General features: G+C 37.0%; 1 protein-coding gene across 1 annotated transcript in view; it reads right to left on the reverse strand.

The window, feature by feature from the left end:
* LOC140143772 (transient receptor potential cation channel subfamily M member-like 2) overlaps nucleotides 1-20,414 on the reverse strand; it is a 46,040-nt gene that overhangs the window by 19,105 nt on the left and 6,521 nt on the right. The window contains exons 5-17 of the mRNA XM_072165585.1: nucleotides 19,345-19,523; nucleotides 17,152-17,332; nucleotides 11,821-11,965; nucleotides 6,869-7,077; nucleotides 6,169-6,281; nucleotides 4,949-5,101; nucleotides 4,472-4,603; nucleotides 4,138-4,216; nucleotides 2,962-3,166; nucleotides 2,116-2,335; nucleotides 1,689-1,723; nucleotides 1,072-1,201; nucleotides 510-644 (exon numbers count right to left, since the gene is read on the reverse strand). Of these exons, the coding sequence (XP_072021686.1) occupies nucleotides 510-644; nucleotides 1,072-1,201; nucleotides 1,689-1,723; nucleotides 2,116-2,335; nucleotides 2,962-3,166; nucleotides 4,138-4,216; nucleotides 4,472-4,603; nucleotides 4,949-5,101; nucleotides 6,169-6,281; nucleotides 6,869-7,077; nucleotides 11,821-11,965; nucleotides 17,152-17,332; nucleotides 19,345-19,523 (1,916 nt within the window). The remainder of the gene's footprint in view (nucleotides 1-509; nucleotides 645-1,071; nucleotides 1,202-1,688; nucleotides 1,724-2,115; nucleotides 2,336-2,961; nucleotides 3,167-4,137; nucleotides 4,217-4,471; nucleotides 4,604-4,948; nucleotides 5,102-6,168; nucleotides 6,282-6,868; nucleotides 7,078-11,820; nucleotides 11,966-17,151; nucleotides 17,333-19,344; nucleotides 19,524-20,414) is intronic.

Here is a 20,414-nt window from a genome sequence, read left to right on the forward strand (position 1 = left end):
TTAATGACACTTAACAAATTATATAGCCCAAAACCCAGAGGTAAAGCCCATTCCCTACATAAAGTTAATTTTATAAAGTTATCATTGAGGAATGTTTGATATTCATGCATGGTACGTGTTACTCTTTTTCAATCTTTAAGTAACCAAACCTCCTCCGTGGACAGAGTAAAACACGGATACATTTCTTTAAAAGAACATATCTTCGTAAGTTGTGTTGGTGTATTAAAGCTAACGATTTTACATATCAAAATATATTTGATCAACTTTTCAAAAATAGGAGAAACAGAGGGCGTCATGAGGGTTCCCTTTTTTTTGGACACCCTGTAGTAGTTGCGGGAACAACGTAAACAAGTGAAATCAGTCAATCAATAATTATAGGAAACCAAGCTTGTATATTTAGCCATAGGCCTTCAAACACATGTTTGAAGGCCTATGATTTTAATAGCTCAACTGCAACGAACAAGATCCCACTGAAAATGCGGAGATTAGGGTTTTTATGGGATACTCACCTGGCGTATCTCCTCCGTTATAAAGGTAAAGACCCAGAAGATCAAGATTCCTTCTGGTACAGACCTTCCTGAACTAGATATCTTGTCTGATACCATTATCCATGAGAAGTAGGCAAGAAATGCTACATAGAAGATCTGTGAAATGTCGACAACTTAAATAGTTTAGCTCATGAAGAGAGAACAGAATAAATCTTGATTACAGTATATACATTAATTGAGTGTGAAATAGAAAGAGTACCACTATATGATTAAGATGCGGAGAAGACCTTGGTTATAAAATATTTTTAAATATTTAAAAATTCTTTCTGATCATGCGGATCGTTTCATTACTGTACTTGCTAATATTTGATGAATTTTAATGTAGTGTATCATGACTTTAGATTTTGTGACCATTTGGAATAACATATATGCCTGTTCGCACACTAGTACTCTGCTTCGAGTGCCATCATCATCATACTAAAAACAGTATAATTTGTAGAAAAAATGGAGTTGGTATCAATTTGTTTATAGATTGCTTGATGTAAAGGTATGTTTTATAATTACCAGGAATAATGTTACTTACCACATTGACTATGAACCTGTTTCCGGGTGCACTTAAACGTTGAACACGTTCGGCAGCTTTCTCAAAAAGTCCAACAGCCTTTTCACACCTAACTCGGGACCTAACTACACGTTCAACAGCCTTTTCACACCTAAGTTATTAGACATGATGAACGACTTTTTGAAAATTGAATAATTATAATATAATCTATTCTGTAGGTGTAAATCAATGTGCACTGTTTATCCTTTAAACATGTTTATGTCTTACATTTCAAACTTATTCATTGCATTTCTACATGCATACTGAATTATACGGCAGAGCGCACACAAGAGTACTGTTTGGGCGTACTACAGTCTAACTATGGTAAATGTAACTTTACTCTCTGCTTTTCCTCAGCTAGATCATGATTTATGTCGGCAATGAATTCCATGGAATAAGTTTCTTATGATATATTTGATGCTAGATTTAATATTGTCACCTAATTGTGACCAGCTTCAACAAAACCGGAACTATTTATATAATGTTGGCATCATTTTAAAGCATACTGTCTAGTGCTTACATTTTTATTCAAATCATGAAATGTCAAAAATGCGACTTGTTCTTGGTTTTGTCATAGCGGGTCACATGTGCTTTCTTACCTGGACTTTCCATCCTTTGTTGCTTCGACATAGATCTGCGTAAAGAATAGGTCGATCGATAGTAATATGCATACGAATGTTTCTATCACGTATCAGCTGATATTGTCTGCCAATATGGTAAAGTGTAACTTCAACATGCATGAACTTTGTATTACATGGTATTACTATTTAAGAACAATTATGTGATTTGCTCTGTCCGTGCTCAAACCTTAAAAACTAGCTTATTGCGTTAGCTGTATCGTTAGGCCCCAAGCACAGTAAAAAGTTATACAGTACATTGAAGTAAGTGTTAGTAAAATGCTTATGAAAGTTCAACAGCCTGATATTAAAATACGCTAAATTGCTTATGTAAATACTACAAATATAATGTAATTATGACCGTTTCTAGCAGAATGCCTTATATATCATTTTATTGTATTCTTTATACCTTTCCTTCCTCTTCCAGGCCTTTACTCCATATTGTGTTCAGAAGTCTCTGAACAGGGGGCTCGACTATGAACTTCAGGCTTTCAGACAAATCTGCGAGTTTCAAGGGGTTTACGAACCCCCAATTACTTGTTGGGGTTTTCAGTATATCTTCGGTGTCGTTCTCCTCACTTTGTTCTTCGCATTCTGCGAGAACTTTGCAGGCCATGTCCTCGTAGCCCCTGTAAAACCGTGCATAATAACAGGTACATAATAAACCCTGCCATCGTAAACAAAATAGAGGTTTATCCAGACTGTCACCAAATGCACACATAGAGGTACACATATATAATTACAATGAGAAGGCACACTTCGTCGTCGCCGTTGTAATCATCATCATCATCATCATCATCATCCTCATTACTATTATCAGTATGATCGTCATCATCATCATCATCATGATCGGGTAAAAAAGTTTACAAAGAGATTACACTTAAAAAATCAGTCGATTGCTATTGTTTACAAGACCCACTAAGTCATTTAATTAGGCACTGGAAACGATTAAAATTAGCAAAAATTCACTTCATAATTAATTTTCTCGGTCAAATGAAAAGCAATAATTTTCATTTCTTCGATGAATGTCAGAAAAATATAATGATTGGTAATGCATTTGTTTTTTTCAAACCCTGATGTAAAACTTAGGTATGGAATTCATTCTGCTAGTGTATCGATCAACTGTTAGCACGAACAACAGAGGGTGGTCAGTAGCATTCTGAGTAATGAAGTTGTCTTGCCTCTGTATGTTAGTAAATACTTAATACTTCAAATAATTATAAGCGGGAGATTATAAAGATAAGAAATTAATTACGACGCAATCTTTTGAAGTTTTTCTCTCAGCTCACTGTCCTGTGATTTTCCAACTGTTCTGAGGATTCCACTAGCTGCAAGTGCTGTCGCAATATGCTCTTGGCCTTGTTCCCAGAAAAACTCCGCCATCTTGTAGTACTTGTTTAATACGGCAAAGAGAAAAAGTTGCCTATGTGGATCTGGTAGAATCTGCACATTTCCATCAGCTGTAAAATCCAAAAAAGAAAAAAAAATAACGTGAAAAGTAGCAGCTGATTCATACTTGCCTCCTTTCGGCATGCCAAAATATAACATTACCCCCCCTGTCGGCCTGACAAAAACTGCTTCCCCGTCTTGGCGTGCCCAACCCCCCCCCCCCCCCTTTCTGAACATGTCAAATTTCTGGGAACCTAAGTTGCAAACCTTGAATGATCTACATTCATAATACGAGCGTAGCAAACATTTTGCATATAAGATCGTTTCTGTACTTATTTTCAAAGCCTTTTTTAGCGTTTTATTTAAAAAGTACCCCTTTAATATGTGCCAAAACCTCTTTTCCCCCTTGTGACTTGCCAAAAATATTTTGTTCCACTTTTTACCTGTTAAAACTGTTTGCATCCTTTTGCCCTGCTACAAAATGCTAGACTCTCCCCCGCCCCTACCCACCACCACCACCACCTTTTTTAAGGGGGGCAGGTAAGTACTTCACGTGCCATAACACTAGTGGAAATTGAAAATGACAATTCTTTCACAAGCGATGAGAATTGGACAAAACTACGAAAATTAATAATGTTCTCATTTCTATGAAACTTTAAACCCTGTGGGACTGATCGGGGCATGCTATACTAATTATCGTGTTAAATGTGATCACTTAAAACAATGTGACATTTACTTTACACAGTAATTAGTATTTTACATGAGAAAGCATGCCCACATGGTTGAAAGCTTCATAGAAATGAGAACATTTTCAATTCTCATCGCTTTTGAAATAAGTCTCAATATTAATGTCCACTAGTGTAACATGATTATTTGAAGTTTTCTTTCAATTTGGAGGAAGTCACGTTCAAATTTGTTTACTGAAGTGCATTTTTGTTTAGAAATAAGTTGAAAACATTATTAGTGTGGTCCTTGCTCAAAAGTTTTGTTGTATTTTAGTTTCTTTTGGACATATTTTTGATAGGTTTCTTTATACACTAACCCACAGTGGTGATCAGTTTGAACGCAGGTGCGATCAAATCCTGCAGAATTCTTTCGATGGATCCAAGAACATTGTCTTCCTATTAGTTATTGAAAAAATAATTTTAAAAAAATACGAATTAATCAATTAATTAATACCCTCATTTCAAATTAATACAAGCAAATATCCAAGGGTTAACTGTTCTGTATTGGATTTTAAATTCAAAACATAGGCCTAATCGTTTACGACATTTTTGCGAACTGTAAGCTCCACCACCACCAACCAAACAAACACAAGCAAGAACAACACGAACATAAACACCACACTGCCATCACCAGCATTACCAGTGGCATACCGGTGGGTGTGAAGTAATTTTTAACTCCTCCCGGCTCGGGACATTTGTACACAGGCAATTTTCCCACTCAGTTCCCTTCAGAAGAGGAAGGAATGTCCGTGTCCCCTGCGTACTAGTCACTGTTACATAGGTCTGAGTCAAAGAAAAAAATCAACAAATAAGGTGATTTCCTCTTACCACACAGTTCAATGTCTTTAAAAACAACATATTTACATGACTTTTTCATATAGTTTTTTTGCTGATGTTCTAAAACCATTATACAAGTGTATATAAATAGCGCCATCATTGTTCAACTTTTCTTTAAAATGACTCAGTTTTACATGCCATCAAACAACCGTGTATGATTATCAAAATACGGTACAGTGATTAGCCCATCTTCTCACCAAGGAATCATGATGTCTTTCTAATTTTTGTTGCGTTTTATGTTTTATTTGGAAACAATACATCTAATTGCCCAGGCCCTGCCCAAATCATTACCTCTTTGTATAGCTTTGCGAGTTCCTCCTTCGTAAGGTACGTTTCTATTTTGACTATGTTGTTTTCCAGAAACATCTGCACAAATTCAATTTGGTCTTGCACCAATGCATTATGTAAGTTCCTTTGGTAGTCTTTCGCATTCGTTTCATAGTTCTAAAATTGATCAGAATAAATCAGCGATATTACAGGGAGCAATCCAAAGCAATGATGAAGACAATAAACGTAAAAAATAACATCCCTCTCACTCTTTAGCGATACCGGAAGTATGTAGGTAAAGAACGGGGGCGTTTTCAACAGGGCCGGATTTACCATTTTAGGGGCCCTGGGCCATGCCAAAATTTGGAGCCCCCCAAAGTCACCGTGAGAGAGGCACGTGCAGATTGTGCACTCAAACATGTCAAGTGGCCAAGTTTTGGTTTACGTATACTATAGACAGTGGCGGTGGAAGCATTCAATTGAATTTAGATGAAGACGAGCATATATTGTTCATATTTTACAATTAATATGCGCGAAAAAAATGCAATTTCAGACTATATATTTTAACCAAAAATGAACATAAAACTTGCTATATAAAAGGCTAGTGCCCGCAAAGCGCGCAAAATTGTGAAATTTTACCATATTAATGGCCCAAAACATGGGTATTTTTCGGAGGCGCAGGTCAAGTTTGGGGGCCCCAAATTTTAGGGGCCCTGGGCCCGAGCCCATCTGGCCCAATGGTAAATCCGACCCCGGTTTTCAAGCGTATAAGAGAAACGTAACCAATATTTAATTAAATCTAACAAATCTAGTTTATCTAATACATCGATTCATGAGAGGGGGGTTATTGTGGGGGTAAGAGGTCCATAACATTTACCAGTTGCCGAGCATGTTTTAGGTAGCAATTAATGTCACACAAATAAACCTTTCATACCCCACTTTTACACACTTCATATGATGCGCATCCCCCAACACACACACATGATAATCAATGCACAACTCACCCTTACACCCACCCACCCCCACGTGTATATACACTCTCGAGCGTTCGCGCGTACTCCTACAATGCAAAATGAATCCATCAAACTGCTCATAATTAATGACCGCCAAACATTACATGAAATCCTTTGGTCAATGTGGTCACTAAGTAATGCAGAAAACAGGTGGACTATACATAAAAACAAAACTATCATTATTAACCATTTCAGCATTAAGACACTGAATTGCATGCACGATGATTTTACCTCCCAATTTGTAGTTTCAGTAATGTGTCCAAGTATCTCACGGTATTCCACAATATCTCTGCGGTTCCAAGTTTGAGCCAGGTGTAATTGGACTAAGTGTCTTTCTTTGTTGGCTAAAATGTTATCAAAATATAAGGTACAACATAGTAAATATCGCTTGCGTATTAAATCAGAATTCACGACAAAATGCACAGGCCCTGATTTGCCCTTCTCGGGCCCCTGGTCGAGATGCAAATCTAAGACCAAATCATAAGCGCAAAAGATGATTCAACACCAAGGTCATTCTCCAGGTTGTTTTGGGTTAAACTAAGGTTTTAGGAACCAGATTTTCTGAATGTTATACGTATTTGTTACCTTGCACATAATACTCCGGTTTAGATGATTATCTATTCAAAATCACTATGCTGTTAACATGGTTAAACCACTACAAAATTGACGTAAAAGTCGGAAAAACATTTTGAATGTGAACTCTTAAAAATAATAGTTCCAAAGGGGTTACAAAGTGTCCTCCTGGGAGAGCCCTCACACTTGAACCCTGAAAAGGGTACCTGAAAATTCAAGGACCCTTTAGAGAACCATAATAATATTCCTCAAAGAGACCAGTCAACCCGAGTGAACATGGTTCATAGAGTTCTCATGGGATGACAAAATAAAGAATACATTTGGAACTTTTTTATAAGCCTGTAACGTCAGACTGTACCTTTGATAAGCGCTGTCAGAATCATCTGATCAATTTGACGCTTAGATGTTTCCGCGTACACGTTATGGAACTCTTTGTGTTTCATCATAGCTTCAATATCTTCAAGGCACCTTTTTTGCACACCTTTATCCTTGCTGATGATCTTCAGCCTTTCTTTAATGTTTTCCTTCCACGTGTCGTTGCTGTGGCCAGTATCAGTAGTATCTGGTCTGCTATATATTACATTCAGAGGAAAGTGTTAATGACCCGTCATGATGTAAAGCCTTCACAAAAAGTAACGCAGCCGTTATACGCCTAAATGGCTTCAGAACTAATAATCGTATTCACAATAAAGTCAGTGAACTGTTATCGTTTTAATTTAGGATATTTTCCCTAAATATGTTCAACCTAAAAAATAATCAATGCAGCAAATGCATTCGCCAAGATAACCGCACTTGACACTGGAGTCATTGCATTCGACTCTTATAGGATCTTGACCTAAATGCAATTTAGGCGCGTGCGGTTATCTTGGTGAATGCATTGTACTTAGTTCATTATCCTAGCCTCATTACCCTTTGTCTGATTTGGCGCAAAACACGGGTCCTCAATATACTGTTCCAGCGACAAGCGGGGAAAGGGCAGTATGCGCAGTAATAATTAGGGGTTCATTCATATATTTTCATGACTAAACGGTTGTTTATGCCCGAGGAATGAACCCCGTTCATACATACCAGAACATTTTGTGATTCGTATTTCATCAAAATAATAACCAAAAAAGTCATGATTTTCCTTCATTTTTCCTACCCGGCGATCGCACATCAGGGACACCGGGCATAAACGCTGTTTATGCCCGGCTCTTGACCAATCACGCGCGCCGTTACATAGCGTGTATGTATGAACACCTGATTAATAAACGGTTCCAAAAAAGTAAGTCCCCCTAAGACATTTTAGTATAATCCAAAAATGATTTGATCAATTCTTTTGTTTTAAAGTGTGGAACATAGACTGGTTAGTTGTGCATCAAGTGAGCGGGTTCTTTGTTGCTATGTTTCACTGAGAAATACAGCCATTTATGAAATTTTCGGCCCAACAAAGTTGCACTTTTTTACATATTGTTTAGTCATCAATTTTTGTTTCAGACCCTTTCAATTAAAACAAATTAATCAAAAAGACATGTTTCTACATATATATATATATATTTATATCAAAATAACTTAAGTTACGATATTCATGATTTAACATGTTTTGTGAGAAATCGTTTAGTCATTTATGAAATTTCATGCATAAAGAAAAGTTGCACTTTTCTAAATTGGCTTTATGTATTCATTAACATGCATACATTTAAGGGCGTACTACACCCATATATTGGTTTGATTGGTCTAAAAAAATATTTTTTCATTTATAGCTAGGCGATATATGCACGGATCATGTGAAATAAAAAAAATTATGAAAACACATCGTTTTTCACCTATTTGTCTTAAAGTTGATTGGTTGATAAGGACGCTTATGCATCCCTTTTTAAGGGATTTTTTATTTAGCGATAGCCCGTAGTCAATCTCCATAGGGATGGGCGATACCAGCTTTTGGTACCGATTGTCGATAGAGCAGTCAGGGGGTGTGGGTCGAATTTTTAGAAAAAATAAAATAAAATGAAAAAAAATGGCCGCGGAGCGCGCTTGCGCGACGCAGGGGGTTGTCTGAGGGAGGATGTTCCCCCCTCAGAAATGAAGATCTAATTGAAGCGATTTGGTGGACAATTTTGGCACTGTTATGCCTAGGCCTACTAGTGTAAAATTTTAGTTTGGCGGCCGAAAATTTGTGAAATGTGCGGTTCATGAAGCCTTTCGTGGACAAGTTTCCCTATTATCGCAGGCCTATAAATTGTTTTAAACATAAATCGGCGAAAGCAGAAGCGAAAATGGCCACTTGTATATCGATAACGCAGGGGAGGGTAAAATGAAGACTAAATTGATGTGATTTGGTGGACCATTTTGGTACTAGTATGTAAAATTTTGCATTCTCTAAATTCTGTAAATTTTCGTCGTCAACCGTGTAATTGAATGGGATTATTTTGAAATTTTACCGTCACAAACAAATAGGCCTATGTTGATAAATAATATAAATACAAGCTAAAACCGTTGGGGTTCGATAATGAACCCCACAAAACTAACCGACTATATTGGAAAATGCCACACGGCCGGACGGTTTCACAAGTTGCCGGCTCGATCATGTCATCCGCCGCCTGGGGACGGCGGTGAGGCCATTATTATAGGACCTACTTCCGATCGACCCGACTGTGCGGGTTATTATTAAGCATGGGCCTACTCAATTACGTGAAATTTAACCTTTTCTCTCCACCTTTTATCTTCTCCTTTCCCCCCTTTCTCTTCTCTTCTCTCCTTTCCTCTTTTTTGGGGGGGGTAGCGGGCCAGTCGGCGCTCTCCCCCCTGAATCCGCGCCTGATGTGTTTGTTCAGGGGCTGCGGGGTACGTGTGGCTGTAGGCCTACCGTACCACATTAACGAACTAAACTTATTCTTCGTGGGTTTACGAATCGTAAACACAAACAACACAGGTGATAATAAAACCAGTAGCAAACATCACTTTACCAACAAGATGCAACAACTTTCTTTTAAATTAATGAAACAAAGCTTATTTTTGACTCAGAGTTTAATTTTAAGATGCTAGCCGAAGTCAATAACTTTGCACATTCTTTGCGTTCCTTTGTTTCAACTCTTGTTAAAAGATGACATAAAACCTGATGATGATCAGCTGACTCTTTCTGTTGACAATTTAAGTTTAAAACATTATTAACACAATTTTTGTGGTGAAAATAATTGTAAACAAAACCAATACAATTGGCTAGTTTCAAATCTTTCGTAACATTATATTAAACCGTGTTTTTTGTAAAACAGTTTGTAAAAGATTTGCAATTACTTTTATTGGGATCGAACATTGCCACTTTACAATGATCAAGGACACCAAAACTTTGGGTGTGTGAAAAATCCTATTGTTAAAAATTTTATAAAAAATGAGAATCCCTAAGCGTAAACTAGTTTCTATACACTTTTAAATTTGAATGATAGGGCGCTGTTTTGTGACGTAACAAGTACATTAGAAAACAATTGTTATTTAAAGAAACATTTTTCAAAATCGAGATTTTTAATTGTAATAGGCCTAAATATTAGGCCCTATAACATAACAAACAATGCACACCCTGAAATGTTTTATCGTGTACATGCGCCGCTAATGCCCGCCATTATGTACCGCTGAGTGCATATCCCACAGACAATTCATTTGACGAATCAAAACACTGTACAGTGTACAATGCGACGTAGGCCTAGCTGCGAGATCTGCATCTGGATCATTTATACTCCAATTAAGCAGTGAATTCTGCATCACACTAAACCGTTACTACACATAAAGAAGTTAGGGTGTTCCATCAGTTTAATATCGAGTTGTTACCATTGTGAACATAGCCACACACATATAAATCGCGTTTGGTAAGCTTTCTATTTTCTCAGAAAAAACTGAGCAAAAATTCACCCAATACTGAAAACCAAGGCATTGACTGTTCTTTAATTTCAACCTTATGAAATCTGAAACAAATGTGCTGCCTTGCGAACACAAATTTTGCATATCATTGTCAACTGGAAGGGGGAAAATAAGTTTAATTTCATGAATGAAATGGATGCATAATTTTTGTTTTCAAAGCTGTGCATAATTAATGCATTTCCAAAAAAAAAAATATTTTGGTACTTTTAGAGTCTGCCATAAGTGATAAATATGTGTGTGTAAGTGGATTCACGGTAGCAGTTCTGAAATTGTTAAAATGATCAAAATTGTGACAAGGTCCTCATGTACCTCTCTTTGGCTTGTACCATTAAAAGCATGTAACCTACATTATTATCAATGCCACCAATAGAACGAGAAGATTTGCCCCTTCATTTTGCATACCACTTTGACCATTTTTTTTCTCATTTCTTCGCAAAATGCAAAAAACCTGCAAAAAATGTGATGGGTGTAGTACCCCCTTAACACTTTTTTTCATTATAATTAAATTTATGAAGAAACAACAGTAACGTCAATGATAAATCGTGTGTTCATTAATAAATTTAACGAAAAGTACTTTTTTGTTCAATCTCTTATGCTGGACCCCAATACTTTTATTTAGTCGCTGAGAGTACCTGCGCATCAGTTGCGGACTTGGTGAAGCGGAAATGATTCTGATATATCCTAATGGCAGCGGAATAATTGTTGAAGTGTGCTGATAATTAGGCCATGCCTAGCTGAAGCGCACGTTAAATCAAACAACATTTATTTATTTATTTTTGGTAATTCCTTGAATGGTTCAAAAACATTTCTATGAATGGCCGTTATCAAGACTCAACTTGTTACAAGAGGACAAGTGAGGGCAACACCACATTATGGTGAACCAGCTTAACCAACAGTAGAGAAAAACTCTTCTCAACAGTATGAGCAACAGACGCTTGGAAGCTATCGCACATGAAGGAGGGCCTATTCATTATTAAAAGTAATGAAACGTGGAAACAAAAACCCACTTATTTGATGAATAAGTAGAAACAAAAGTAAAAACATAAAAATCGTCACAGCGAGCTATCAGATTGCGTTACGATGGCACAGCTACTCATTTGAATTTTAAAAAAACACTTATTTCATGAAAAAGAATGCGAAATCAGCATATGTATTGCATGCGGTGTTGCATGCTAAAAGAGCTCGGTCACACACCTTTACACAGTACTTGTGTGGGACATTAGAGCGCATCACCAAATTACAATTAGAATACGAGGATTGTCCTCCTGATATCAAGTGATTTAGAATTTCTAAATTCGCGACTTCATATTAGATACAATTTTAATGTCTCTTTTCTGTCATATTTCGTCCAAGACATGCTATACATGTAGTGTGAAACAGTGACAAATTAAATGGTATCGGATTCTAAGCAATACCTACCTATCAAATGCGGCAGCTATGATATTTGAAGCTCGTCCGGAGTCGGCAACTACCACAATTGGTATCTTATTTTCAACTGCTTCTTTTGCTTGCTGGATTGTGTTTGGGCCTCCTTCAACCACAATGCAGACAACCGGTACTTGCTCTGTATGGAAGCAACAGTTCATACAAGGGAAGAGCTGACATGCAAAATGTTCCCTATTTTTGAATAAATAATGGTGCGTGCTGGTACAGGTTCGAACCTTTCGCAGTGTCATAACATTGAGCAATTTTATGAAGAGGGCTTTAGAAATTAGCATGAGGCGCATTGATATGTAAATTGAGTATTGTTATTCAAATTTGCGCTCTGACTTATAGAGGTCGGTAGTCATGTTATGCCGACGGAGAATGGCTGAATGCGTGTAATCACCCCGGGGGGGCACTTCAATTTGAAATGGATATAGGTGTAGGGCTGGCGCTTTCGCACTAAGGGGCATTCGGTGAGAGCAACATGTAAAAATATGGGGTCATTGGGTGAGAGCATGATTTTGGCATTCGGTGAGAGCAAAATGTAAAAAATATGGGGTCATTGGGTGAGAACATGACCTTTTTTAAAATGGAATCTTTGGGTGAGAACCAAAACAGCGCCACAAAAACCTCGAAAATCAATTTCTAGTTCTAAATGGCTTCAAATTTCTTTATTTTTTCAAAATAAGTAACAAAATCAGTGATAAATGAAAGTTGCTGTTCAAATTGAACTTGTAAGGGTCTTTGGGTGACAGATCAAATGGAAAAATAGGGGTCTTCGGGTGACAGAGCACGGAGCGAGCATGTGTTCGTAAAAAATATGGGGTCTTTGGGTGACAGCGATGCTGAAAAGGGGGTCTTAACAGCCCTACATACGCGTCACCTCCAAAGTTGGAGTGCCCCAGGGTAATCACCTTTCTGTATAGGTAATAAGCTGGTATATTCCGTGTAATATTTTGTTATAACAAAAAATGAGTATCATATTGAATGTATTTTAAGTGTATAAACTGTGTGACCCACTCTGCGTGGTAGAATTATATTCATAAAACATTGAATGCTAACAGATATATGGATATATGGGCAGCAAACCACGATTTATCAGCATTTAAAAGATATGTTAATTAATAAAGATAAATAATAGAGAATATAAATGACAAGATATTTCAGTAAACAAGACTGAAATCTTAGAATGTAGCCACGTGACTTCCCTAACACGTGATATGTCAACATGTGACCAATAGTCAGACTTACCAATATCTGTAGTCGTTGGTGTATGGCTGTCACACAACTGTGCATTTATTTACCTTCTTATAAAATCTCTAAATCATGCTGCGAGCCAAGTAACAATCTGTCTGATTAGTGTATATTGTTGTTTGTTTACATGAGGACATGAATACAAACACACAGACGAATACAGCGCCATGATTGAAGGTCAGGTTAGGTGTCAAATTTTCGTAACTTCAAATACTACTTTTATTTCATACTTTGCATCTGTCACGCACAGAGGATGATTTAAGGAAGCCCCATCATGCACTGTAAAAGTGTTATCACTAGAGTTTCAACTGCCACTTTACTTTTCAAACCCCATTGAACTCTGTGCAAAAGATGTTGTTTTAGAATTGCCCGTGTGTCATTATTACTTGGTCGATTTCAGATCTAAAGTGATGTATGCATGAAGGATAATTCACACCTTCTGTAGATAACATAAAATGTGAAATCGACCAACTTTTTGAAGGTGTTTTTATTGTAAATATATCTGTCCCAATTCAAATTTAACCATGCACGTGTGTATGCAGTGGGCGGGCAGTGGTGTCATGTTCACTCACACAGCTGTGCTAACCGCAAGACTTGCTGGGAAGTGCTTAAATCATCCTCTGTGTCACGCATTACCTTTGTTTTTGGGCGAAAATCGCGAAGCGATTTTCGACCCATATTGCGCTGGGTTTTGTTCTACTTACTTCTTCACGGCGTTTCAGAATAAAAATGAAATATTCGTGCTGTCTATGTAATCAGGAAACTACAGAGGCGATAGTGTCCATTTAAATTTGTCATTACTACTTCATGTTGATATTCAAACAGTGCTATAAAGTTGTCTTACCAAGGAATATGTTTGTATAAAAGAAATAATTGTTTTACAACTTCCATGAACTAGCATTACTTTTATGCAAATCAGAAAATTGCAACAGATATTTTTCATTTCTCTCAGACTGAGCAGTATTGCCAGATTGTACGTACAGTTGGGCTACATTATAATAACCTCATTATAGTTTTATTGATACTGGCAAAATACTTGCTTGCATGTGCTTGTTGTTTTACCATAGCGTATAGAATATGTTAATGATACTTGGCCTTCACTTGGCTCTGCTGATGTAACATCAGTAACGCCCTCACTCAGGCTTGCTGGTTTAACGAGAATCCTTTAATCGGTGTAAATGAATAAGTGGAGCTAAAAGGCGCAAGGTACCATTCGGAAGTAAATTATTATACATGTACCGTGCCAATTGGACTTTCTGAAGGGGGGGGTTAAGATGAGCTGTAAATCTGTGTAGGCCTATATACTAGATAGAGAGACCTGATACTGCTAATAGGCCTAATATCTGGGTAAACGTGGAAGTTAACTAAAGAACGTCATTTATATTATGACACATTTAAAGCTGAAGACAAAAATGACATGTGAAAATGTTATTCTGATGGCATTTATTGTTAGAACACGGAGATAAAATAGCATTGAATTGTTAGAAGATTTATGCACTTCTCACAACACACGCATCATGGTCATCATGATATCAGGTAAATTACATTTGATCACGCACTAAAAACTTCACACTGTGGAAAGGACATTTACAACCATGCATGACTCATAGATGGATTGATATGAATATTTAGTAGGTACCGAGATTACCCAACCAGCGCACAATGCCAGTAATTGATCACGCAGCAAGTACCATCATGATAATGCACTACTGTTACGTCATGCGTGATTTTCATTGATAGAGCCAGATTTCCGGTAAATGATAGACACCTAAATATGGTAATTTTGCAAACATCTATTGATTTTTATTGGTTGAAATTGCACACGTGTTGTTTTGTTTACATGGCCTTTAAAATGAGACCGGTTCACAAAATATTTGAGCACGGGAAAGGAATATAGCGGGTTCATTAAAATATTGGTTCCCAGTGTTGCACAGTGGCTAGGTGACCGTGTTATGGCTATGTAATTACCAGTTGCTCGGGGTTAATATCAGTTGGAAGATGAGTTAGTAAAATAGTAATATTGCACAGTAATAAATTATAAAATACACCTAGTTTTGAGAAGCTGAAGGGTAGAGGTAAAATCTGAATGTGGTGCTGAAGATATACGATAGAGCTAAGTGTGTTAAATCGGGTGAAGTTTTTTGGGTCCCTATACGTGCTCTGTGTGTTGCTGTGTGAGTGGGCCAAACATGGCTGAGGCAATTAGTGGAAGATGTCCACCTAGTTTTCGTAACACTTGACTTTCATTTACCTGTGTTTTCATTGGTCAATAATCTAATGACATTCATATTTTGTTATGGATATGACTGATGCACATAAACTTATTTACATAATAATGTCAACGTAATAACTACTGTGTTATGATGGTGCTTTTATGTTATCTCGATCTTTATAAGATTCTTTTTCCAGTAGGCCTATTATTAAAATTACAAAACTACATTGCATGTGTCTGTAGTAATTATTTGTGTTTCTTTTGAACCACCCTTTTGACAACAATTGCCTATCAAGAATTATGCAGTGTGTTTTTACTACATGCCCTAGGCCTACTTGTCATTTGACAAACGTACAAACATGCTTATTATGAACAATCCCATTTATAAAAATAGTTCGAATAAAATAACTACACCTTTATCTTGGCACTTCCTCAGTGGCTCGCCCTATTCCTTTTTAAAGGAATTTTTATTAAAAGCAAGTCCTAATTTTGGCATTGCTATTGCAAAAAGTTATTCTTATATCAAATTAGTACATTTTCTTTGAAAACATTTCACTGGTGCCTGGTGAATACCCGTCCGTCATTTCATAAACCGGGTCGTTTTCGATGTTCTCTCATTGAACAGGCAAAGTTCGCAAAACTAGTCGTTATTTGCCAACTTTAATAACATGATCGAATAGGAATTATTGATAACGGATCGATAACTGGCCTCATTTTCTAGCTAACAAACCATCGAAATTTTTGAAGGTTTTGCGTTGCTATTATAGGAAATAAAGACGAATCAAACGAAGTGACTGCGCCATACAGATACACCGCCTGTGATCGGGCGTGTATCAATGAACTTATTGCTAATGGTCTAACCGTCCGAAACTCAGGGAGCCTATCCTGGCTGTAAAGGTTATTATTATGTAAGCTGATTAGGGTTCTGCGCCCGTGTGATTATATTATACTAGATTTCGCGGTTCTCGGGTTGGGCTGTTCTCGTGATAGGCCTATCTCTAATTACCCAACACCCGTTACCCTTAATACTTGACCTGACCTTTTAAACTACTACGATATATATACGTCTCTCAATGATTAAGACACAGCTTAATCAACTCTGTTTTGTAGCTGTTATGCTTACTTCGGTACCCATAATCTGAAAACCCATCGATGTTAATCATGTATTGAAAATAGGCCTATTGGTCCGATGAGATGCAACTGTTAGTTACACTGTAATGCTTTCCGATGCGCGATGCGGTACTCTGCGCACACCCCAGTTGATACTCCGCGATAGCACACCGCGAGCACGCGATATCACACCGCGGACGCGATATCGCACCGTGTGAACGCGATGTCGCACCGCGAGAACGCGATAGCGCGCGGACGGACGGACGGACGCACGGACATTCTGTGATTAGTATTATGATGGTTTATAGCAGGGCTCCGCAAATAGCGGCGCGCGCGCCACATGTGGCGCGCCGTGGCTTCCCGAGTGGCGCGCGGCGCCGTTTAGATATAAAAAAATAAATAAACAATGCGATTCCCATGTTATCCTTGTAAAGACAGGCTAAAATAGTACAAAATGTTGCACCAAATGACGTCATTTGCACCTCAAATTTAAAAAATCAATAGCTTCAGAGGGGGGAAACCCCTGATTCACCCGCAATTCGCAGCCATTGAGTGGCGCTTTGCATTTTTTTTTAAATTTCATGTGGCGCTTCAACAAATCTATTTGAGGAAGCCTGGTTTATAGGGTGTTTCTTGGGCAAAGTGGTCAGTGAGTTTCTGCAATGTGAAATGATCTTAATAATTATATATAATTGCGCTATATAATCTTTTTTATCATAAAGAGAAAATTGTATTAGAAATACAATTACCGTCTAGACCAGACACTTTCCAATTACGCGACATTGCCTTTTCAAGACCTCCCCTGACGAGTACGTCGCTCCCAAACTTATTTGTTCCGTCATCTACTAAAATAAAGTAGGAATGGTTTGGTTGTAAAGACGAAACTCCCTTTTCTTTCGTTGGTTCTGGATCCAGTTTTACCACATTGCCCTCATAGTGAAAAAAAATTGTTAAAAGGCTTAAAAGTTGTTAGTAGCGATTTGTTATTAAATTCAAAATTATACACCGTAAGTGGTTGCACGATGGATGGGAATTTATATTAAAGATTATCGGGGGTAAGCTTTATATTTCATTTATTGTTTGTATTGGCGCAAAGTGCTGAACAAATATAGGGTAGGTAAGTAGGGATTTTTAAAATTCGTTTAAACTTGTAGTTTATTTGGAAGAAGGGGCTACCGTGCACCATCGGAAATCAACTTCTTATCGACGTCTGCAGATCAGAAAAAATGCGCAGCAAACAAGTAGCTATGTTAACAAATTCAAAAAATGTCCCTAGGGGTCAAATTTTGTATAACTGGATTCAAATTAAACAATTGCCCCGATTTTATCAGAAAATAGGGGGAGGGGGATTTTTAGCCACACAGGGTTCAAGGACTATAATTGATCCGATTTCAATAAAAAAAAATGGTCTCAAATTGTGCTTGTTCAATAGGCCCTATAGGCTGCAATGAGGGTTGGCATTTATTGTCGGATTTTGGTAATAACAAAGCATTCTAAACAGTACAAACTATTCCTTATTTGACTTGATTTTACATGACGAATAATTTGAGACCATTTTCATTGAAATCGGACCACCTTTAAAAAAAACTGAACACCCCCAATTTTTAGATCAAACTATACTTTTTCAGAATCGTTATGACCAGAGAAATACTGTGGCTTGGTTTTCGACAAAGTCTTAACAAGTTTGAAATTTGAGCACTGTATAATAATATTTGACAACTATTGACCCCATAAGACATTTTGTGAATTGTTTTAACATACAGGGTGAGTCAAAAAAAAGTGCAATAGAGGAAAGAATCCATTTTTATTTAAGAACCGAGTTGAACCTTTTAGGTTTTAAAACATTTTATACATGGTATATCCATCAGTGACCTTGTATGAAAAAATTTAGGGTTTAGCATTTACTGTTTTGTTTTTATGACACATTCTATAGCGCTACCCAATTTTAATGTTTGTCCAAGAGACATCTAAAATTTGAATATCAGCCCAATCTGTGTTAGGTAGATTTGGAACAACTGCCATTTTCTTAACCTCATTGGCATTGAAATAAAATGGAGCACCCAAAGTGTTATTGCCCTTGGTCTTGTTTAAGGAGAAGAAACATTATTTGTTGTTATTTGCATTTTACCTTTACTTTAAAAATGTTTATTCTCTATCAAAAACATACAAATTTGTAGGCGGGTTTTTCAAATGTCAAAATGAAATGGGCGCAAATTGAAGTGGAGTGAATTACAAAATATCCAGTAAGTTGGACATATTGGGATTTAAAAAACTGGAGTTGGAGTCGAGTGAGGTATGAAGAACTTAAAATAATGTTAGAAAGTTTGTTTGAACAGAAAAAAAGAAATTAAAATAACGCAAAAATCAACCTTATTTAAGTTAAAGTCAGTGTCAGATCTGGTGCCTTTACCGTGCACTGTGTGCTCTCATTCGAAATACATGCTACCTCGTGGACAAATAACGAAATTGGACATCGCAGCAAAAGGACTCATAAAAATTAAACGGTTGTCGCGATGCACTTCATATTTTGACAGAAGGTGGCTATTGAGTATGGCATTTATAGAATCTTTCAATATTGGGAAAGTTCGACTTGGTTTTTACATAAATATCGATTCTTTGCTCTATTGCAGTTTTTTTGACTCACCCTGTAGCTTATCGTTTTCTACCTATTGTTTCTGATCTAGAGACTTTTATTTGAAGTTGATTTCCGAGGTTGCACGATAGCCCTGTCTCCCAAATTAATTTACCCATGCACTTTCCAAGTATTGACACAGGAAATGTCGTGTTGTCAATACAACATATTATAGGCCTTAAAGTACATTATAAAATGGGGAAAATAAATGTGATAAAACTTCTTTACACATCCCACTGACAAATCAACCATCACCTAAGATAGATGACAGATCATAGCGTCCTAAGTTTTGATATCATTTCATTGTTACCTTTCCCAACTTGGTATCTATTTCATTCCTATAATCAGCGCGGAGTTTTCCCCAGGATACTATCCCGATGGTCTCAATGTTGTTCTTTCCATTTGTCTTAGCCGTCTCGTAGTCACCAACGGCTGTTCCAACATATTTCATCACTCCTACGTTGGTACCTCCAGTTATCACCCACGCATCTAATTAAACAATATAATATAATTATATATAATATTAAAGGGTAACATATGACAATTTGAACTCCATTGGTGTAGTTTGGTGGGCTATTTCTCCAAAGTGAATCGTTTTGACACACGGTTATTGTTTTTTCAAATGAGAATAACGAATTTCTAAAACGTGAACACAATTTATGCACTGAATGAATTATTTAACATTTAATAAATTATTTCAAGTTGGAGAAATTATTTAATATGCTAAAATATTTACATCTTATAACGTTAAGGAATCCTTATGGCTCCATACCACAGGAGAAACTTTCTTTACCTTCGTTGGTAGTGAGCTTGCAAATGTAACACGAATGTGAATGTTTGAAGATAATGATCAATAAAGTTTATCAATGGGAAATATAATTTCGTTCATGCATTTAAAAAAGCTTGGTCAGATTGACAACCTCACCCCCCCCCCCCCCCAACATATACACCCACCCCAGATCCTTTACCATTTAAAAAATCAAGATATTGGTATCAGGTGAAAGCTTTCAACTTTCTCATGACACCAGTGAAGTTTTAGGCCTATACTATGTTTCGCTCCGGCACCTAGAATCCGAATTGCTGGAGCAACTATGTAGCTCAAAGCTCTGATTAAGAAGTAGGGTGTTACAATCAGACTACACTGTGAACCAAATGTTTTTGAATGTTTTGTGGCAAATGTTTAAGTGAGAAAAGGCAAAAGAAACAAATTAGGTGAATATTTCGATCACAAATCAACAATGTTTGGTTGATCATTATTATTTATGACATCAATTCATGGACTATTATTAATTGTGATAACAAATGATACTTTGCCTGTATTGATATTGACCAATAACAAGCATCGAAGCAGCATCGACGGTCGATCCAAAGATCGAACAA

Source organism: Amphiura filiformis, unplaced genomic scaffold (genome assembly GCF_039555335.1).
Source record: "Amphiura filiformis unplaced genomic scaffold, Afil_fr2py scaffold_28, whole genome shotgun sequence".
NCBI classification, from domain to species: domain Eukaryota; kingdom Metazoa; phylum Echinodermata; class Ophiuroidea; order Amphilepidida; family Amphiuridae; genus Amphiura; species Amphiura filiformis.